General features: G+C 34.2%; 1 protein-coding gene across 1 annotated transcript; it reads right to left on the reverse strand.

Moving 5' to 3' along the window:
• Nucleotides 1-494: 494 nt before the first annotated feature.
• Nucleotides 495-15,127, reverse strand: LOC128245594 (uncharacterized). The gene is made up of 17 exons (XM_052963800.1): nt 15,011-15,127; nt 13,635-13,747; nt 12,697-12,799; nt 11,779-11,922; nt 11,220-11,374; nt 10,393-10,486; nt 9,841-9,984; nt 8,123-8,289; nt 7,737-7,836; nt 7,316-7,461; nt 6,509-6,636; nt 6,103-6,212; nt 5,615-5,719; nt 4,888-5,018; nt 4,449-4,540; nt 3,616-3,730; nt 495-2,773 (listed from the first exon to the last, which is right to left on the reverse strand). Exons 1-17 carry the CDS (start codon nt 15,041-15,043, stop codon nt 2,737-2,739), a joined length of 1,917 nt encoding a protein of 638 aa, XP_052819760.1. The 5' UTR covers nt 15,044-15,127; the 3' UTR covers nt 495-2,736.
• Nucleotides 15,128-21,244: the final 6,117 nt, after the last annotated feature.

The raw sequence follows: 21,244 nt of genomic DNA on the forward strand, positions 1-21,244 counted from the left end.
GGGGGATTTTCCCCCCATCCGGGGGATATGGCATGTATGTGATACAGCTTCTTAGTGAATATTTTCAACTATTAAAAGTGAATTTTTTGGATTTTTTAATAACAAGTAATTCAAATACTCGTTTTTTATTCATTAGCCATCATTTTTTTTTTACTTTTCTTGCTTATTTCAATACTTTTGGTGTAAAAACATGATTTATTTAATATTTTTGTTTAAAATTAAACTTTGAAAAATAGTTTTTTACGAAGTTAAAAAAAAAATCACTAAGGCAATTCATGAATTTGAACCCTTTTTGGGATAACCATTCTTTTATTAACTGAATGTGTTACCTTCCTTTTAACAGTAACAAAAAATCTATCATATATTAATTGTATGTATGTTGTCAATTTCTAAATGGTGTCATTTTCCACGGATGGGAGATGTGGGGGTAAAAAAAGTACGGACACAAGTTGCTGTAAATAAAATACAGTATCATAACAACACAAACCTTTTAGAGAAGTTTTATCAGTAAGACATTAATAACATACATTCATATGTGAAATAGTTGTCAATAAATGACTTATATACATTATGGTCCAGCCATTTGATAAATAAAACTTAATATCACAAGATTTTCTTAACTCTTCATCGGCAAGAAATTTTAGTTACCACAAAATGTGCTCAACAACTGAAACTTAAAACTCAAAAATATAAAATTTGTAAAATGAAATATATTTAATTTTTATTTTCTCCAAAACAAAATTGAAAATCCTCGTAATTTAACAATGAAAATTGTTATGTTCATTTATTTTTTACAGACTTTGTGCTTCTCAAGGAAAATATTACTTAAATTTTGTGACAAAAAAAAAGAAGCAAGCAAAAGCCATGCATTTTTTCAGGTACACTCACAAAGTCATATATATTATATATATTTCTATCACGTAATATTTCTTGGCAGGAAAACATTGAGGAGCAAAATTGAAACCTTTATTATTGAGGGGTCGGCACAATACAAATGTTACTCCATCTTTTTTCATGTCCATCTTTCGTTGAGCTCTCGTTTTTATGTGAAAATAAGTACACAGATCTAGTAAAATACTACCTGACTTGTTTAATAAATGCAGTTACTTAAAAGAAGGTATAAATAAATTCAGAATTGTTCTTTAATCTGGAATAAAGATATTAAGGGGAACAGTTTGTTTTGGTCGACTGTCATTAATTTCAGAAAAATCATAAAATTCAGCTTTGTTTTAGTCAGTCTCAGTCAGCTGTTTCCCAGATTATATTTATTCCAGATTTATAAACAGTTATGTTTTTATTTCATACTTTGTTAATACAAGGATAAGCTTACTAAATTGTAAAAAATTAATCCTATATTAAAGACTAATTAACTCATCCAAAACATTAGTGAATTGAGAATCCAAAACATTAGTGAATTGAGAATGAACTAAACAGATGTGATTTTCGAACTAAACAGATGTGATTTTCGAACTCAAAAGAAGTTATTTTACAACTAAAAAGAAGTGATTATAAATGCGTAGAATATTATATTTCAACATAACCAACCAGTAGTTATGGAGTCGAAGACATGAGTTTCAAACAAGATGTAATAAAATTTGGAATTAATATACTCTCCAATTTTGATACATGGTATTTTATTTTAGTTTTAAATTTTACTTACTTGTAATCAATAATAGAAACTGTCAGAATTATAATATTAATGTTAATAGTTAAAAAGAAGATTCCTGATATGGATGAATCACTATAGTAACCAAACATTTCTCATCAATCCCAAATAATTTAAACATTTTTTTTATCAAACAATGATCAAAGTTAAAAACAATCACAGTGTAATATATTCATTTGTAAATGCATGCAAAATGCAAGTACTGTAAAAGGTCAATCTTATCACAGACAAAAATATAATACATTCATAAAAGAAAAAAACATCAGAGCAAACACTAGTCTGTTTTTTTCCCATTCAGAAGTGGGGCATCAATCAACAATTATGAAAGTCATAACTGTCTCTGGCAAAGTGTGTACCAAGTTTCATATCAAAAGCTTAAACGCACGTCTGTTTTTTTCATTCTGGAATGCAGCACTAATCAACAATTATTAAAGTCATAACTGTCCCTTGCAACATGTGTACAAAGTTTCATATGAATAGCTTAAACACATGTCAGATTTTTTACCAGTCAGAAATGGGGCATATATTAACAATTACTCAAGTCATAACTGTCTCTAGCAACATGTGTACCAAGTTTCATATCAATAGCTTAAACATGTTTTGAGTTTTGGCCATGATAATCATTTTGCAGAATGACTCAAAGACTATGACAATACTAGGCCTCTTTTCTTAAAAAAACCCCCAGACTATTAACAAGGCTACTAAAATAATATAAATGCATTGTAGAAAAACAAGAATAACTCAAAATAGCATATAAATCAGACATGTAAAATTACAATTAACAAATCTTTATAAGTTTCTTCGTCATAACTATTTATAATATAAAGTACAAGGTAGAATGCTTTGACTTCTCTAATTAATTAATTCTTTCTTGTCTGACAACTCTGTACAAATACTTTTAAATATTTCTATTCTGTCAAAAAATGTTCCTTCAATTTCACTTTCTTTAAACACAGCTTAGTTCTTTAGTCTTCCTCATTATCACATTGTTCAGAATAATTTTGATATTTGATTATGTCCCTTTGTTTGCATAGTAATCTCCCTTCTGGAATCTTAATTATCTCCCCTGTCTAAGCTCTCCTGCTACCCTGACTGGAGGAAGAAGACCTGCAAAACAATACACATATGGTTTCTTAGTAGGTTTAAACAGAAATGCACTTTATTAGACATTTAACATTATAACAAAAGTAACCATTGTATTTTAAGTACGGTAACTTTCTTGAACCAGTTCACTGCTGCACTCAAAGTAAGTGGAGCCAAATGGGTGGTCCTAATATTTTGGTCTACAATTAGTTCCTCAATGTTGGAAGGGACAGGAATGGTGGGGAACATCGATGATGCCATACGCTGATGCCTGGGATATGAATGCCTATACTTTATTTCTCAATCAAGGAGAGGAAATAGAGGGTAAAGTATTTCAATATTTATATACTAAGATTCAGAAATGCTAACCTAAGTGAAACGCAGATCTCTATAAACCTGTATATGCTCGAGTAAGGCCTTAGTTGTTTCATGGTGAAGAGAACAAGGTGGATGGGGAACATTGATGGCCCTATATGCTTCTTATATGACATTTAGAATCGCTAACGTAAGTGAAACCTTGGAATCTATATGCTCTGTTGTGGCCCTTCCTTAGTTGTTTCATGGTGAAGAGGACAAGGCGGATGGGGAACATTGATGGCCCTATATGCTTACATTCAGAAACGATAACCTAAGTGAAACCCAGGATCTATATGCAAGGTTGTGGCCGGTACTAAGTTGTTCCAGGGTAAAAAGGGCAGGGAGGGTGGAGATCTTTGATGACCCTGTCTACTTCCATTCCGAAATGCTAACTTAAGTTCGGAATCTGTATTCTTTGTTGTGCCCCAGTATTAGTTTCCCCATGATGGAGGGGACTGGGAGGTTGGGAGACTTCAATGATGCCATATGATACATTCAGAAACATTTACCTGAGTGAAGCCCGGGATCCGAATGCACTGTTCTGGCCCATACTGAGTTTCTCCATGGTGGAGAGAACTGGGAGGGTGGGGAAGATGTCCTCGTTAGAGTTGATCACTTGCATTCCTGCAGGAGAAGAAGTAGATTGAGGTTTGATGATGAGAAACAATAATCATGAGGTCATACAAGCTTTTATGCAAAAACTTTCTTTAAAAAACAATGACAAGGAAAATCAGCATTTGACACATGCATGTATCGAACAAGAAATGTTGGTTTTGAAGAGCCACTTTTAAAAACTGATATCTCTTAAATGGGAGCTCTATTGGAGACATTGAAGGAGGCGGCGGTAAAATAGATATTTAAGTACTTCTTTAATAAGTGGCGAAACAAAGTTTGCATTATAAAAAATATACAAGGGGAGATAAGTCTGCAATAAGGTACCCCAGAGTAATAATTCTTGAATGGTGTACAACTTCTCATCACACATATATGTGTCAAGTTTCATTCAATTCTTTCAGCTGTTTTTGATTAGTGTCTGGACAAAGTTTGCATTATAAAACAACTGAACAAGGGGATATAATTCCTTAGATAATGTACCCCATAGTTATAAATCTTGCAAGGTGCACGCCTTCTTATTGCTTTCTATCTATGTATCAAGTTTCAATTAATTGCGTCGAGTTCCGCTCTGAATAAACTTTGGTTGAAGAAAAGGAATAATAAGAATAATAAAAAAGAATGAGAAGAATAATAATAACAATAACATTTTTAAAATGGGGATGGGTTCAAGGTAAACATTTGATGACCAGTCAATTAAACAATTCCTGTAACAAAGCAAACCACCTACCCTGGTCAGCCATGTCCCAGACATCTCTGTCCGCACTGTTCTCCATACAGAATGCCAGAACTTTGTCCAGTTTCCTCACGCGAGCCTGGTCCCTGGAAAAACAGACTCCGATTAAATCTATTCAAGATGCAATTCTGTCTGTGCTATTATAGGTGCAGAAAGTCAAAACTGATGGTTTAGTTTCTAGTTCCATAAAAAATATTACAGCCAGATTAGACAAAAAGAAAAGATCAATTATCAGTTCTAGATATTTAATAAATTTCAAATGTCAAAATATGTGTATGTTATTATATATGCCAAAGACACCAAGGCTATGAAAATAAATTGACTTCTTAAAAAAGTAAACAGTTATTAATTTATTGATTATAAGCAAAATTTACAACAACAAAAACAACAACAAAAATTACAACAACAACAACTAAATGTTAGTGTCACATACTTGAGTTGTTTAGAGTCCATCATACAGAAGATCACCTTGACAACGACCTTCTGGAGGATGGGGTCGCGAGTCTGGGCAAAGGTCATCAGGTAGTCTTTCAGGTGAACCATGTCCAACATCCACTGGCGAGACTGGAACAAAGGGAAGGAATATTTAATGGAGATCAAGTTAAAAAGGAAGGTAATCATGCTGAAAGGGAAGTAACACTTTATAATTAATAATTATCAGAATACAAAGGAGTGGGGATGATCAATTTGTATATGGGTCTCTTAAATTAAGGCAACGGTCATGCTGTAGTTTTTGAGATGCACCCTATTCATAATTCAATGACAAGACTGGAACAAAGGGAAATAACACTTAATGGTTATCAAGATATAAAGGGAAGTAATGATGTAGAATGTAGCTGCAGTTATTAGACAATCCTTGATGAAATCTCAGGCAAGACTTAAAATAAATAGCTTTTCAAAGAAATCTTTATGCATAGGGGAGTAAATCCATTTTTTTACAGGACATATTTCATGTAGATTTTCAAATGGACCATTCTTGACAAAAAAACTTAATAAATAAACACCAAATCTGGTTGTTATTGATTATAGTGAGTGGTACTCTTTTTTCCTCCCAAAACAATTTGTCTATCATAAATTTACATGCACTGGTATGGGAAAAATTGGAACCCCACTACCGACTACAAGTATTCAACAATGTAACAGTTTAATATAAATCATACCTGGTTGTTCTCAGCAAAATAGAGGAGTATTTTTCCGGCCAGCAGGTTGAGTTTCTTGTCCATCATGCGGACAGGAATGTCAAGAAGAATCTCAAGTAGTTCCTCCTACAGAAATATCAGGTGTTACATATTGTAGCTGATTTTAATAAAATTGGAAAAAGAAAAAAGAAAAGAAAAACATAAAAAATTGCTTCTCCTGTACATTGTATGTGTCAGAGAACAAAAAATATTTTTCAAAATTGTTTTATGTCCGTTAAGGGAATGGCAATGTTCAAAATAGCTCCCAGAGAGCTTTTGCATCAGTATCCATGTGCATGAAATTTATGACAGACTGCAGAATGTTACTTTCGCCATTAACTAACTAAAATTATAAGCAGAATCAGTGATAAGTATGAATATGTTAGCAATATATGTTATGCTAAAAATGGCAATGCAAGAAAATGCTCCTTAGTTACTAATATTCTAAAGCCATTAATAAAACAGCCAACCTGTGCACAGACAACATCAGAGCTCTCTATAGCCAGCAGTTCCAGAGTCAGGAGGGCAAATCTCAGAGTTTCTGGGTCGTTACTCTTACATAGGTGGACCAATGCCTGGGCTGAAATAGAACATTATACACTGAATGTACAGCCTCATGTGTACTGTCATAAGATTGCATTGGAGATAATTGTTTGTTTCAGTGTAAGATCACAATATATTTCAGTGAGTGAATACAAGAAACTTTATTTCACAAGAGGCATATTTGCTTCACATGCAACACAAAATTTATTCTACAGACCTAATGCTATGCATGGCAAATTCTTAAAGCTATACATAGCTGGTGTTATTCATTGTCATCTTTAAATAAACTGATCATATCTTATTGTATAAAAGGCAAATACAAATTTATCCTACCCGGGATGTTCCTTGTGGTGAGTTGTACACGTATCTCACTGTTGAATACTAGCTCCAGGAAGATACTGGAAACAAGACGCTGAGTTTCCATGGACCCGTTACGGGCGGCGTGGGCAAGGTCAGATAGTCTAAAATAAATACATATACAATTGTTATGATATTTACATTTAAATTCAATTCATACAAAGTAAGCTATTTTTATTTTAACATAACCCTTCACACAAATCATCCATCCTTGCAGATACAGGAGACTTTAAGGGCCATTTTTTATGTAATACATGTAGATCTTATGAACTAGCTTATCGTACAATTGTTTTTTTTCGAATCAATATTTCTGTAGAGTAATCATATCTATTTCCAAGGGATGGTTGTATTTGTCAGTTCAAAACTTATTAAATTTTGCAAGCAAAACTGTTTAATATGATTTTTAACACTGACATAACATTAAGCTGAAATTCTTGAACTTACAATATTATGGCTGCCTTAAGTCTAACTTTTGGTTTTTAACCAAAGTTTGTGTATTCCAAATACCTTGAAATATTGTACTGATAATTTAGGTAGCCTCCTGCATAACCCTGGTACTGGGGGAATGAAGCAGTGCCAATGGACCAGGGGCAATATTCAATATTAATGTGATCCTTATCTTTAGATGTGCTTCAAGTTCAAATGATTTCATACACTTTATTGGCCAGTTAATTTTGAAGTCCAATCAAAACAATCACATTCTATCCATAAGTTTAATTTATATCTAAGTACTTTATTGAATATGGCCCTTGGCACATTCATATTGCGGACATAAAATCTTACCCGTGGTCTTCAACCATGGCGTGCCGATTCTCGTCACTCTGACAGATCGTGTAGAGAGCTCTGGAAGCCTCCTGCATGACCCTCGGGCCCGGTGAGTGAAGAAGTGCAGTCAGGTTCCTTACCCCACCCACTTCTACATAATTGTCCTGGAGCAGAAACAAAGTATTGATTAGAATGAATTTCATAACAACATCGAAGGGTATATATGACTTTGTATAAATCTATTATTAAAGAATCATTCATTTTCAAAGTGGTCTGAATTAGATTTACACTTCTATGAATGCACATAGCACATGTTTTCTTTATGAAACAACTTGCACACCATAACAAAAATATGTTCATGTGACAAGAAACCTGTTCTATCCTACTACCCTAGCCTGTCTGTCCCCTTACCTTCAAAGAATAAATAGTATTTAGCTACCTGTATGGACTGAATGGTAATAAGCTCAGACAGGGCCTCCACTGCATATTCCTGGGTTGGTTCATCTGTGCAAAGTGACATTGCTATCAGCACATCCAGTCTGAGTAACGGAAAAAAATAATGTCATTTAATATGATATTTCCACTTCTCTGAAAATTTCAATTTTGAATTTAAACAGCTTGGTAATTCATATTAGTAAAGAACTGCAGTGTAGTACTTTTTCATAATTTTGAATGATTTGCAACAACGAAATTAAAGAGCATTTTCAAATGGATGCAAATATTATTTCATTCTCTCAAAAAGCGTTTATTGATGTTGCAAAACGACACACATAGATAAAGGATAAATGAAACTGCTTCAAAATTTCTCCATAAATTATCACTCACCCTCCCTCAGCCACTATCCTGAACTTATTGTCATCACTGGAGGCGGCCATTGTTGCGAGCTCGTAGGCGGCTGTCCTTCTGTCCTTGACCTTGGAACCACGTGCTAGTTTCATGACGTCCTCGATATCGCGCTCCTGAACCAGGTATCGTTCAATCACATCGCCAATCTAGAAGCAAATGGATAACTTATTATAATGTTTTAAAAATATAAATGTGTAAATATATACTTGGTGAATTAACACCATTTCTTAGCTTTGTACCATCTTCTCCTCATGGTCAAGTACAAAGGTATGACACTTGCATTCACACCCTTGAGTGGCAGATCCGGGTCTAGTGGTAACACACTTGACTATCAATCCAGGGGTCGTAGGTTCGATCCCCCTTCGCATCACTAAAAAATACTAATCGTCTTCCGGGAGGGACGTTAAATGGGGTTCCCGTGTGACAGTGCTATACACTTGTGCACGTTAAAGAACCAGGGTAGCTCTAACCAGGGTTACATTCTGTCTGTGCACTTTGCTCCAAAATAATTTAAAATGACTAACAATCTTAACGGAGCACTCGCCAAATGGGCAAGGCCCCAGTGCGAGTATAAATAAGCTTACACACACCTCACACCCTTGAACTTGACCATGAATAGAAGATGTTCAAGTTGAAGCGTGTGAATGCAACTTTCACACCCTTGTAAAGGGCATACGCATAACTCAATATTTTTATCCTGTTTAAGAGTGTTTTCTTTGTGTTCCTCTACACATCAATTCCCATATTGGAATGGTATAATTAGAATGGATGTAACCGTTCCATAGCATTCTTGTAAGTAAGTACAACTCTATACACTTATACCAAACATTATTTATTGAATGTTGTCCTTGACAACAATTGAAGCAAAACAGGTTCGTCACCGGCAACCTTTGTGATTCAAAGTATATGTAAGCGCCTGCATTTTAAGAGTTTGTTGGTGCTGTAACTGTAAATTAAACCAGAGGGATGTAATTGCTCAAAATATGTGAAACATCATTACAAACATGTCTACTGTTGTTTATATGAATATCTTAAAATTAATGGATTTTGTGTTCAGCAGGGTTATTGTGATTGAACACCCAGGGTCCATACCCATATTCCTAAATGTCTTAAGTCTGAGCTAGAGACTAAAAGCTGCAAATCATATTGTAATTGTAAAATTGCTATAAAAAGAGCAATAGTGGTATAAATTGGTAAATCTGTTGAAAATAATGTGAGTGACATATCTTTTTTCAGAATATAATTGTTTTATAGATATTTTGTGACATTTAAGGATTCACTTTTCTGAGTTTCAAAAAACTCTGAGACTTATGACATATAAATATCAGCCAGGAAAACTGAGTCAGGCATACATATTTTGTAAATTTAAAAGCATGCTGCAGTTGTCGCACACATGGATAATTATAGCCTTGGGTAAGATGATTATCAATAGAGTCCCGGCTTCCGTTGGTATCTGTGACATTGGGTCATTGTGACATTGATGATAATAATGCAAAAGTACAGTTTTGAACTCAATTTCAAGGAATCGCCAAAACAAGCATAATTTGAATTTTATGGGCCTCCTTTAGTTTTTAATCGTAAATGGCAATTTGGGCCAACGGTGAACCTAGACATGAATATAAAATACTAGCAAATTTGTAAATGATAGAATATATATATATATATATATATATTTATATGTTACAACAAGTCTTTACCTCAATCCTGAAGTTGTAGAGCAGTAAGCCTATGGTGATATTGGTCACCAGCAGTACTAGACCATGGATGGAGAAGATAAACGCTGTGTACACGTTTTGGCGGGAACAACCATTCTCAAACGTCCAGTCAGGGCAGCCGTCACTCTGAACAAAGGAGGAAGTTGTGTCATATATTTTGCATTTAATTGTAGTGATACGTGTATTTAAAATCAATATATACACATGTATAACAAAAATAAATTTTGAGTGATAAACCTTTAACTACTTTATACTAAATAATGCATTTATGGAAAATATTAATTACTGATTGTTTTCCATATTTATTCATCCTTTTCAGTAAATTAAAACAATTGTATTAATTAATGTTTTTTTGGGAGGAAGAGTGCATCTTTAATAATTTAAAAAACATTGGGACAAATGCATGCATTAAGTTTACATTCACATAAAATTTCCAAAATATTTAAGATCAAATTAAAGTAAATTAAGTGAAGCAAGACACCTTCTTTTCACATAATAATCAAACGCTGCCAAAATAGTGCAAGTTAGCCTTACCACAATTTCCTGCCAGGTTGAGACTGCGAGGAATATTGCCACAGCCATCACTGCTAGTCCCATCAATCCGGTAATCACACAAAACCACAGGCGTCTGGGGAAGATAAATTGAATTAACAAATGCATGATCTTTTCGAAGAAATAATGTAGACGCAAAAAATCCAAACAGGAAGACATAACAAATATCTAGAAGGCAAATTACAAACAAGTTATGATCAAACTCAGGGCAGACTGTCAGGCACGAAGCTGACTGAACACAATTACACAGTTGCATAATGAAATTTTGACAGGTCAAAGTTTTTGTCATACAAAAACCCCGAATTTGAAATAAAAACCGAAGGAGGGTAGGGGGTGAAGGGGTTAATATGCTGTTCGTCAATGAACTAATTTCAATCTGCATAATTCCAAATTGGCCCTAGCTAGGTGCTTGACGGTCAACAAGTATAAATGTGTTTTGATGTGACCTATTACTAAAATCATAGCTGTTATTTAGAAATGAAGCAAGTAGCCTACCAGCCAGGAAACAAGCATAATAGTTAAACAGTAAAAAACAAGTAAATGTGTAACCAGTTTGCTTATGCCCTTAAGTGGGTGTAGTCAGGCATCAGGTATCAGAAGAGAAGCAGGAAGCCGGCTGGCCAGAAACACAGTACTTAGCTAGACAGTTTGCACTCCGCTTATGCTAATTCTTATGGAATGTGTTGCCAATGTACGCCTCAAAGCGGGCGTAACCGGGAATCAGATACCAGTAAGCAGTCCAACCTGATTGCTTAGTTTAAACATAAACCAGTCATATTTAACAGTAACCAGTCAGCCTATGTCCTTACCTATGGAATGTGTTCCCGATATATCCCCCGATGCGTGTGTATCCGGGAATCAGATACCAGAAGGGAAGCAGGTAACCGGCCAACCAGAAAACTGAGTACCAGTATGAGGTGAGCACATAGAGAAACAAGGTCAACGAGTGCATGTACAGCAACGCCTGAAAGGGACACAATTAAAGAATATTTCACAGACCAATATTTCACATGTGATTCTAATTGACTCCTCAATGTAATGCATGCAACAAATTTCAATTCAGAATATAAAATTTGTAAGTTAAAAAGAGCATTCAAAAGATAACAAAACAATTGTTATTAAAACATTACTCTTCATTGCCCTTCTAAATATGTATCTAATCAATATGTTTTTGTTTGAAAGGGTTAAGTTAAGCAATGCAAGAGGATATACTTAGTTTAAAAGTTTCAACTTATTATCATTTAAGGCCAACATTAAAATTGTTAATTTAGTCTACAACTACCATTACTTACACAGGTCTACAGTCTTTGCACTAGTCCTCTTCTAAAATAGACAAGCTTAACATTATTAATGAGGTTAGCCACTCACATGTAGATCCTGCACAATCCTCTCCCTGCGGTTCAAATGTTTCACCTCGTAGTACAGCGCAGACTTCACTGACGGTATTTTCTCCCGTTCAGGATCAAAGTTCATGGTCAGGCTGCTGGACATGGATCTCAGGTCAGATATGTCCTGTAAGTCCCAAAAGAAAGATATATATTATGCTTTCGAGTGTTATATCGAAATTTACTATTGACGTACAATTGATGTCTCACTGATTAAAAACAGTAAAATATGTTCTTATTATGGTGACTGTTTTGAAACTTTGGCCTGTGTTGTTGTTGAGATCAAACATCAGCACACATACAGACAAAATATCAATGACATCATTCATAAAATGTGTTGATGTCAACAAGAATTTAGCACACTTTTTGTGTTCTTTCCATGGTTTTGTATTGTTATTTACGTACTTAAATACCCAATGTCATATTGTAACATTTAAATACACCCATCTCATCACAAGCCATGGGCAATTCATCCAACACACCTAAATTTAAAATATTAACAGTACATTTTTTCTTGCAAAGTTTTATACTGCCTGTGGAAATAAGTCCCATATTTGAGATAATTAAAATCTTGGTAAAATCATTTTACCTCTTTACAATCATAGACAATGTTTATATAAAGTCTAGATGATACTAGTCAACCTATCAAATAGTTATCATTGAGCCAAACATTTTTTTTTATCATGTCCTTATTTCATTTTGCATGAGAAAATTAACCAATTTCGGGGGAAATATAATAATAAGGAATGGAAAATGGAAGCTTTTTTAAAATGGTAAACAGCTTGTAAAGTTGTAAACATCAGCAAATTTCAGGAGAAATAGTCCCTGGGCCAAAAATATTTTAAACATTAAATTTTATTAAAATAGCAACAAATATGTTCTTAATGTTTAATCCACATACATCTTTATGGTCATCTGAAAGGGGGACCATCTTGATGACAGCGTTTGCCTCAATGTTGTACTCGTCCAGACTGAAGGCATCTCGCATGTACTGTCCATTGTATCTGTAAAAACATGCGATAGTTCAAAAACACCATGTACAAACCACAGTCTGTTACTTATAATCGAATGAGTCAAGCCCAGTATCCCACAAAATTACAATGACCATATAGAAACAAAAAAGCATTAACCCTTTTTTCTGACAATAAACCTTGTACCTTACTGGAGGGTGTTTTTGTGTATGAATTCATTATCATAATTATCAGAACCATAACCTAAGAAGTACAATGCAATAAGTAGCATGCAGATAACAACAACGATATTTCCTTATATAAATCCACGCTACAACACAATAAGATTGACAATATGGTACAAACAGTTACTGCTCCTAATTCCCATGAATCATAACTCATGCTTTTTTGTTTTATCATTTCAATAACTTGGTTCATAGTTGCTTGATCTTCTTAAGATCTATCATCAGATCTATTCCCATGAATATGCTGTTAATATTTTTGCAAATGATGTCAATTAAGAAAGTTTCTTATCATTTTGGGAACCTAAAAGAAGATTGTGGAAATCTAACTGTGCGGCTTAGTGACCACAAACTAAATTCCATACATTCAAGCAAGAACAGAACTCTTTGTTACCATTGTGATATATTGTAAGAAATGATTGTGTTTTGTTTAGTTTATAAAAAGTTATCTTAGCTTAAATATGATATGAATTAATCTCAAGTCCATGTCCTGAATGGAAACCAGTACTGTCCTTTTCAAGGGGCCATGAGAAAGCACCTCTGGTGTGGATGGAACCACCACCTCTTGAAGGTGGATTCCTTCACAACTAGACACCTCTCACCTATAATTTACTACTGCAGTCAATCAATATGCAATATTATGTCACCTGAGCCTAAACTGATACTGTTCACGCCCGATCTCATAAAGGATGTGGAGCATTTGAGCCCGAACCCTCGCTACCTTGTCTCCTGGCTGTACCACCGTCACAAAAGACTTGTACTGAAATTCAATGTTATCAACTCTTAACTTCAATACACTACTTTGTTTAACTCATTTGACAGTCAGAAATATCCAATCAAGTTCCATTTCTTGAAATACATATTTGATATGAAAAAGTAAATTACAGGCTGAGGGTCAAATTATAAGTAATCAAGTATATAAACTTAAAAATCCTAAAATTGGTCCAAACAAAATTTGGTTATCATAAAAAGTATATTTCTCTCAATTTTCTCTCGGATGTCATAAATAATGGACCTAATTACACAATTTGCCCAGAGATGACATATCTCGAGGGGCCATAAACTAAGATCATGCATTCCAGTACACCAATCCAATCAAGTATTTGAAAGGACTAAGATTGACATAACTTATTCTTAAAAGGAAAAGTGCATTTCATAATGTGTAGAACTTCCCTATTTTCCTAGATCTAAATTAATCAGATAATTTGAAATACATGTATGTTTAGTTTCGACAGAAAGATATTTACCATATATAATGTATAGGTCTGTGTCACTTCTTATATCAAAGTATCGAGGGTTTTCAAATAAATCTTAAAAAGGGTCTAAATGTAAATATCACATGGCCATCAAAAAAGTATCAAATGAAATAAGGCATATTTTTCAGAGGAGCTGAAAAGATATATAATAAATAAATGAGCTTCCCCGGTTTACATAGTTTTTTTCTTATGTGGATTTTGTATAAGGCTAATTTTATTGACATATACTGGTATGGCAAAATGTTATCACCACCATATTGAATTTTTTACAGGTTGAAGATGTAAGTACAAATATGCGGTATACACAATTAATCACCATACAAGAAGTACATGTATGAATAGCTTCTCTCAAATCGGATATTGACAGGAATCTTATTATAATTGAGTTTGTAAGGCTCTTTTTCATTGGCTATTGGAAATGCCATGATTTGCCGATACCAAGAGAATTATAATATAGAAAATGGCCAAATATTTGCAGTTTGCACTCAGAATCGGGGCAATAAAGTATTGAACAACAGTGTTGTACGTATAGCATTATCGCTTTTGTGTATGAGTATTAATGCACAGAGCAGTTCAAAAAGAAATATGCAAACTGTAAGAGTTTATGTAGTTATATTAAATAACAAATATGAACTTTTAAGATGTAACCCTGAATTAGTGAATAGCATTTTTGTAAACAAAAACATACATGTAGTACAATTGATATATTTCATATGCCACGCAATACACATATATAGTTGCAGTATATAATAACACAATCATATTACCGGGAAAGCCTTGCTTTCGACGTAAATAATCATGTTGGCTTTAAAACTTCACAATTAATTTCCAATTAGTCTCTTCTTTGGTTTCAATGGACGCTTATTACGCCATTTCCGGTTGTTAAGCATTATTTATTTCACGAATTCCTTTTGACGATCGAAACGGTTACAATCCACTAGAATATGAACTCATACACAGAGGCCTAATTTCTTCAATTTAGTCAAAGAAATTATTTACAGTGTAATTTCAAGTCAATTTTCTGTCTAACCCACACGACTATTTGGACTGTTTTCCCGGTGTCGTCCCAGATTGTTTTAATTGCATTTATTTGTCGTTTCAACTGAGTTTGCGACGTCATCAGCGAACATTAGCGTAAGTATGCCATATGTTTGATACAAAGATACCCGAGTTGCAATAGTCCCTTGAATGTGTACAGTCATTTTTGTCTTTATGTCGTCTGCAAAAATATTCTCCATACAGCTATCGGTTTCAGAAAGGTAGTTTATGTACAATAAAAATAGAACAGCTCCAAAGACACTTCTTTGAGGGACACTCTACTAGACCATAATGGAGCTCTCAGTTTACTGTTATCTCTGACGTGCTTTAAAGACTTCCACTATTTCGAAGTTCTCATATCAGTTTCTAGTATACTACGCATACAATATTTTATAGAGTTGATACTGATTTGTCTATAGTTTTCAGGATGGTCAGTTTTTGCAGCTTTAAATATGGATGATACATTGGCATACATGTATTTCCATTCCGTTGGCAACTGGCCTTCTTAAATTGACTTGCTGAATATGATTAATAGGTTGTTTTTCTAGTTCTGATGCACATTCCTGGCTCACCTTGGGACACTGTGTATAGCACGTGATAAATTGTGTCATAAATGCTACGTCGGAAGGCAATATTTTGCTTCAAATGAAAACTTTAAACAAAGATAACTTCACTATTTTTTCACCATTTTAGATGAAACATAGCGCAGTCTACGTCTCTTACGGAGCCCCGCCTTCGGTCTTTACCAGAGTTTATTGGAGAGTTTAGTTTCTTCAAACACTTCGAAAAACCTTTTCACAATACGACCGTCTGACGGAGCAATGTCAAAACATAATTATGGAAACAGGTTTGTTGAAGTGTTTAAGAAAACTAATCATCTAATCAAGCTTAGGTAATAAAACGAAGGTGGGGCTCTTTAAGTGGCATAGACTGCCCTTTGTTTGTTTTAAAATGGTGTAGTAAATGAAAAGTTATTTTTGATTTAAGTCTTCATTTTATGCAAAATGTTGCCTTCCGACGTAGCACATATGACGTAATTTATCACGTGGTATACACACACTGTTGGGATGCATGCATGTTGTTTAATTTCATTGTGCTAAGCCTTTGGAGGGGTCTATTGACATATCTCTTTTGTAGGTGTCTTCTTCACCTATAATTAGTATTATGATGAAGTTGGTGTTTTTTCGTCTACGAAGTCTGGCATGATTTTGATATTTTCGTCGGTAAACTTACTGGGAACATGCTTATTTAAAGCTGAATTATTTAATATCATCTGCCCGTATGTTTTGTTAATCTTGTTGATGAATACATTTGTTTTTCTTTTATCTCTGAAAAATTGTTAGTCCACTTTGATTTGCTCAGCCATCCGTTTCTCATGCATGTACATTGACCTTTTAATTTCTCTGCTTGTATAGTTTCTAGCTTGTTTGTATCCTTAAAATGTTAGAATAATTTTGCAATTATGGTATTTTAACCATCTTCTGCTTAATTTAAAGCTGCAATTGCAATCGAATCGAATAGGGGTTCAGGCGTACTGGATTGCTGTTACTTCTTGTGACGTTTTCTTCATGAACTGGCATGTTAACCTCAGTAACAATTGCCATATTTATATATATTTGGCCGTAGACTTTTTCCATGGATACAAGTCAATATTTGTTTATTGTCTGGTTTCATATATACAGTTAAATAAACACACGCTACATGAATGTATTACTTTTTACCGATTCGTCAATATGTTGACCCCCGGACGATTAGTATTTTCAGTGGTAGAGCTTGGAATCGAACCAACGACGCTTTGAATGTATCATAAACTGTAGTGATCAAACATTAATATGTAGATCTTTTATATAATCAGATAATATAAATCAATATCATTCTAAGAAAGTTGGCCACATACTTGTATGTAACATTCAGTATGCACCTAGTAATTGTATTGTACAAACCGTGAATCAGTATATATCAGTGATATATATATATATATATATATATATATATATATATATATATATATATATATATATATATATATATATATTTATTGAAATACATTTTGTAATGACCCTGTCATTATACAGGTTACTCACCTGGACATTTACTTGATATCCTTCTGTGGAACTAATATACAGTACTGAGATATATTTAAAGACTATGATATGTTTTATAAATTGATAATTTAACGTTACACTTACCTTAGGTCATGTCTGTTTAAGTTGCTTGGTACATACAATTTAAGGGGGGTTCTCCACCCACCTTACATATGTATACGTGTTGAATGTATTTGAACTGATAAACTTGTATAACTGTTTCATCATCTTCTTAGTTAGATAAACATTATTTATTCATAGTTGTCCTATTATAATCATTTATGTTTTGAGCCACTTCGTTACTGCTTGGTTTTATGTCTTGAAGTTGTGTTTTCAATATTGTAAACAAAATGTCATGGCTGCCGGATCAACCGATGAACACTGGGAGTATTGCTCTACCGGTCTTTCTGTTCTGTCAGGGTGGTCCTCCGGTCCATCGGTGATTGGTCTGCGTTTCACCGGTCCTCCGGTGATTGGTCGAACGTTTCTCCGGTCCGGCCTCCATTGGTCAGTTTGGGTCACGTGGGCATCTCCTGTTTTCTAGATAAACAGCGTTCCTTTCGTTTCCCTTTGCCTACCAAAGTGAACTATCTCAGTTTGTAGATGATGGGGCGATATGGACAGTTTCTAAAAAACCTGAAATAGCAGTTAAAAATATCCAACATACTCTTAATAACATTGAGATATGGAGTGAAAACCTAGGATTTAAAATAAACCCCAGTAAAACGCAGGTACTTTTAGTACACAAACAGAGAGTAAAACCTCCAGAATGCGCTCCAAGCTTCCCACAGCTAAAACTATGTAATCAACCATTAACATATAAAGAAAAAGCTACATTCTTAGGACTAACATTCGATAAATACCTAAAATGGTACTTCCACATAAACTCACTTATTGCCCGGTGTGAAAAGGACCTTAACCTCCTTAGAACTATCAAAGGAAAGGAATGGGGGACAGACAAAAAGTGTCTTTATACAATCTATCAATCACTTATCCAATCAAAACTAGACTATGGAAGTATAGTTTATAACTCTGCTACAGATGACAAATTAAAAAAACTACAAATCATACAAAATAAAGCTTTAAGGATAGTAACAGGCGCTTATCGAAGTATACGTACAATAGCACTGCAAGCAGAATGTGGTGAACTTCCTCTGAACTACCAAAGAGAAATAAATATGTTAAAATATTGGGTTAGATCCTCATGTCAAGGAAATGACCTACCAATCAATAACAAATGAAGCATTGACCCTATCTTTGAACACAAAGCCAACAAACTAAAACACTTTAAAATGCCATACAGCCAGATAGTACAACCACTAGTGGAGGCATGCTCTCTCACAAAGGACAAAATAGCCCAACCTCATTTCTTAAACCTAATCAATAAACGAGAACTCAATATAGACTTATCCTTAACAAAAGTTATAGACAAGAAAGAGGACCCTAACATTAACCGTCAAATAGTAAATAATCATATAAATAGCAAATACAACAACTCATGGCAGGTTTTCACGGATGGAAGCAAAGACCCTACTTTCCATCTGGCCGGGGCCGGGGTAGTAGGCTTTTCTCAAGATAACAACCCCCTTTTTGATTGTGGGCTAAAATTCGACTTTAGGCTATCTATCTACTCTTGTGAACTTGCGGCAATAGACTTAGCACTTAAAATGCTCCTCCAGCAAGTAGAAGCAAACAATATACACAACACTGTAACAATATTATCAGACTCATTAAGTGCCCTCATGTCAATGAAAGCATGCTTTTCCAGGTCACGGCTAGAAATTTTGCAGCAAATACTTAATAATACTACAGTGCTTCATAATCTAGGGGTGTCAATTACATTTGTCTGGATTCCTAGTCACATAGGCATCTTAGGAAATGAAATTGCTGATAAAATTGCAAAACAAGCATCAAGGCAAGGTTCACGAACAAACATCAAATTAAGCGTCCCCGAAGCATACAGCTGGATAAAGAAACTAACAAAAACAAATTTGTAAGAGACTTTGAAGTATATAAACTTGAGCACAATTTTGAATATGGGGAAATTAACACCACAATTAAAACATACAGTACAAATACACTTAAAGATAAAGTCTTTACACGATTACGATTAGGAACGAGCATGCTTGCTGCTGAAAACTATGCAAATACTGACTGTTGTAAACAATGCGGTGACAAAGAAATATTTCACCATATTTTCTTCAAATGCCCATCATATAAGGAACAACGGGAACACTTCAAAACAGAACTTCTAAAACTAAATATGCCAGTAATTGATAGGTATCACCTGCTTTTTCCCGCATCTGATATTACAGAGAAGGTAAGAGGGGCAGTATTTGCAGTAACCCTAACCCTGTCGGAAATCAAATACCTAAACAAGATTTAATACCACATAAAATATGATATGTTAGGAACAGAGTTCATAACACTAATAAATCAACAAATTCACACAAAATATAACAATTTCAAATGATCCATGCCCAGTACAGACACGCGAAATGTCAAATTTGCAGCTATAATCAAGTAATACACTTAAAATAAACCAGCACGACCATTGTATACGCCGAGAACCACTTGCTTTGGGCCCTTTTTCAAAAGGGTGGCAATACAATGACTGCTTTAACTATAAATATATTTCTGAGTAGCATCATAACACTAATCAAACTAAATTCAAAAGAGCAAAAAAGGCACGATCATTGTATACGCCGAGAACCACTATCTGGACCCTTATCAAAGGGTGGTAATACAATGACTGCTTTAAATATAAATATATTTCTGATTAGGTTCATAACACTAATCAAACTATATTTAAAAGACCAAAAAAGGGCACGATCATTGTATACGCCGAGAACCACTGAATTGGGCCCTAATCAAAGGGTGGTAATACAATGACTGCCTTATCTGAGAAGGTTCACAACACAAATCAAACTAAAATTAATGGGTGATGGTGTTGTTTGTAATAACGCTTCTGGTCTAGATACATTGTATGAAAGTATGCATACGGAAATAGAGCATTACTGGACCAGAGGCTACATATGTATATAGATGTCTTGATAATCCAGTATGAATGGTCACTGTTAAAAAATTGTTCGGCCGAAGTAGTCAAGAGAGAAAAAACAATATCGGTATAAACTGTATAGAGACATTTTGAGTTAACAATTCTACCGATTTAAACTGTTACATCCATAGCACTATTAGAAGTCCATGATATTACATGCTATGCTTGGTGATGGTGTTGTAATATAACGCTTCTGGTCCAGGTTCATTGATAGGAAAAACAGTTTTTGATCCTAGCCCTAGTCCATTCATTCACTTAAAGATATTTAAGTTTTGAAAGTACATTTTTTTACGACCCATTGATAAAAAAGAGAATGCACTGGACCAGGAGCTACATAACTGGGTATAGAAAGTATACTATGTATTTTTATCCCGCACATACATATTAAAATGGAAACAAATCGGGCGCGGGCCGATTTAAAAAAAAAAAACACCTTTATATTATTATTATTTTAATTCTTTGTTTAAAAAAAATAAACCATAGTAACCCTCTCTGTATATGTACATGAACACTTAAAAAACATGTAGGAAAAACAAGTAATGTCAACGCACTCTCTGGTCTTGAAGAAGTTTCAATAATTAAATAGTGAGGCAATAGTTGGGCATCGACAACAAAGTGGTCAGTTCATATATATATTAGAAATATAAATTCATATAGTGGGCGAAAAGTCCTGTTCTCAGAACACTTTCTTGTCAATGAACTGATCGCGAGTCTTGCCCATCCTCGAAAAAATACCATTCTTTCACGTAAATGTTTTTTAAGATACAACGCAATATCTAAATTACAACTGTAGTTAAGACTAGAGAAATGAAACCATATCC

Source organism: Mya arenaria, chromosome 9 (assembly GCF_026914265.1).
Source record: "Mya arenaria isolate MELC-2E11 chromosome 9, ASM2691426v1".
Lineage (NCBI taxonomy): Eukaryota > Metazoa > Mollusca > Bivalvia > Myida > Myidae > Mya > Mya arenaria.

Bases quoted from the DNA above. Each gene is read 5' to 3' on its own strand.
- LOC128245594 (XM_052963800.1), bottom strand. From the start codon at position 15,043: ATGATTATTTACGTCGAAAGCAAGGCTTTCCCG. The intron at 8,290-9,840 runs GTAAAGACTTGT...ATTTGCTTCTAG, and splicing joins TCTACAACTTCAGGATTGAG to ATTGGCGATGTGATTGAACG. The intron at 6,637-7,315 runs GTAAGATTTTAT...TATTTATTTTAG, and splicing joins GCCATGGTTGAAGACCACGG to ACTATCTGACCTTGCCCACG.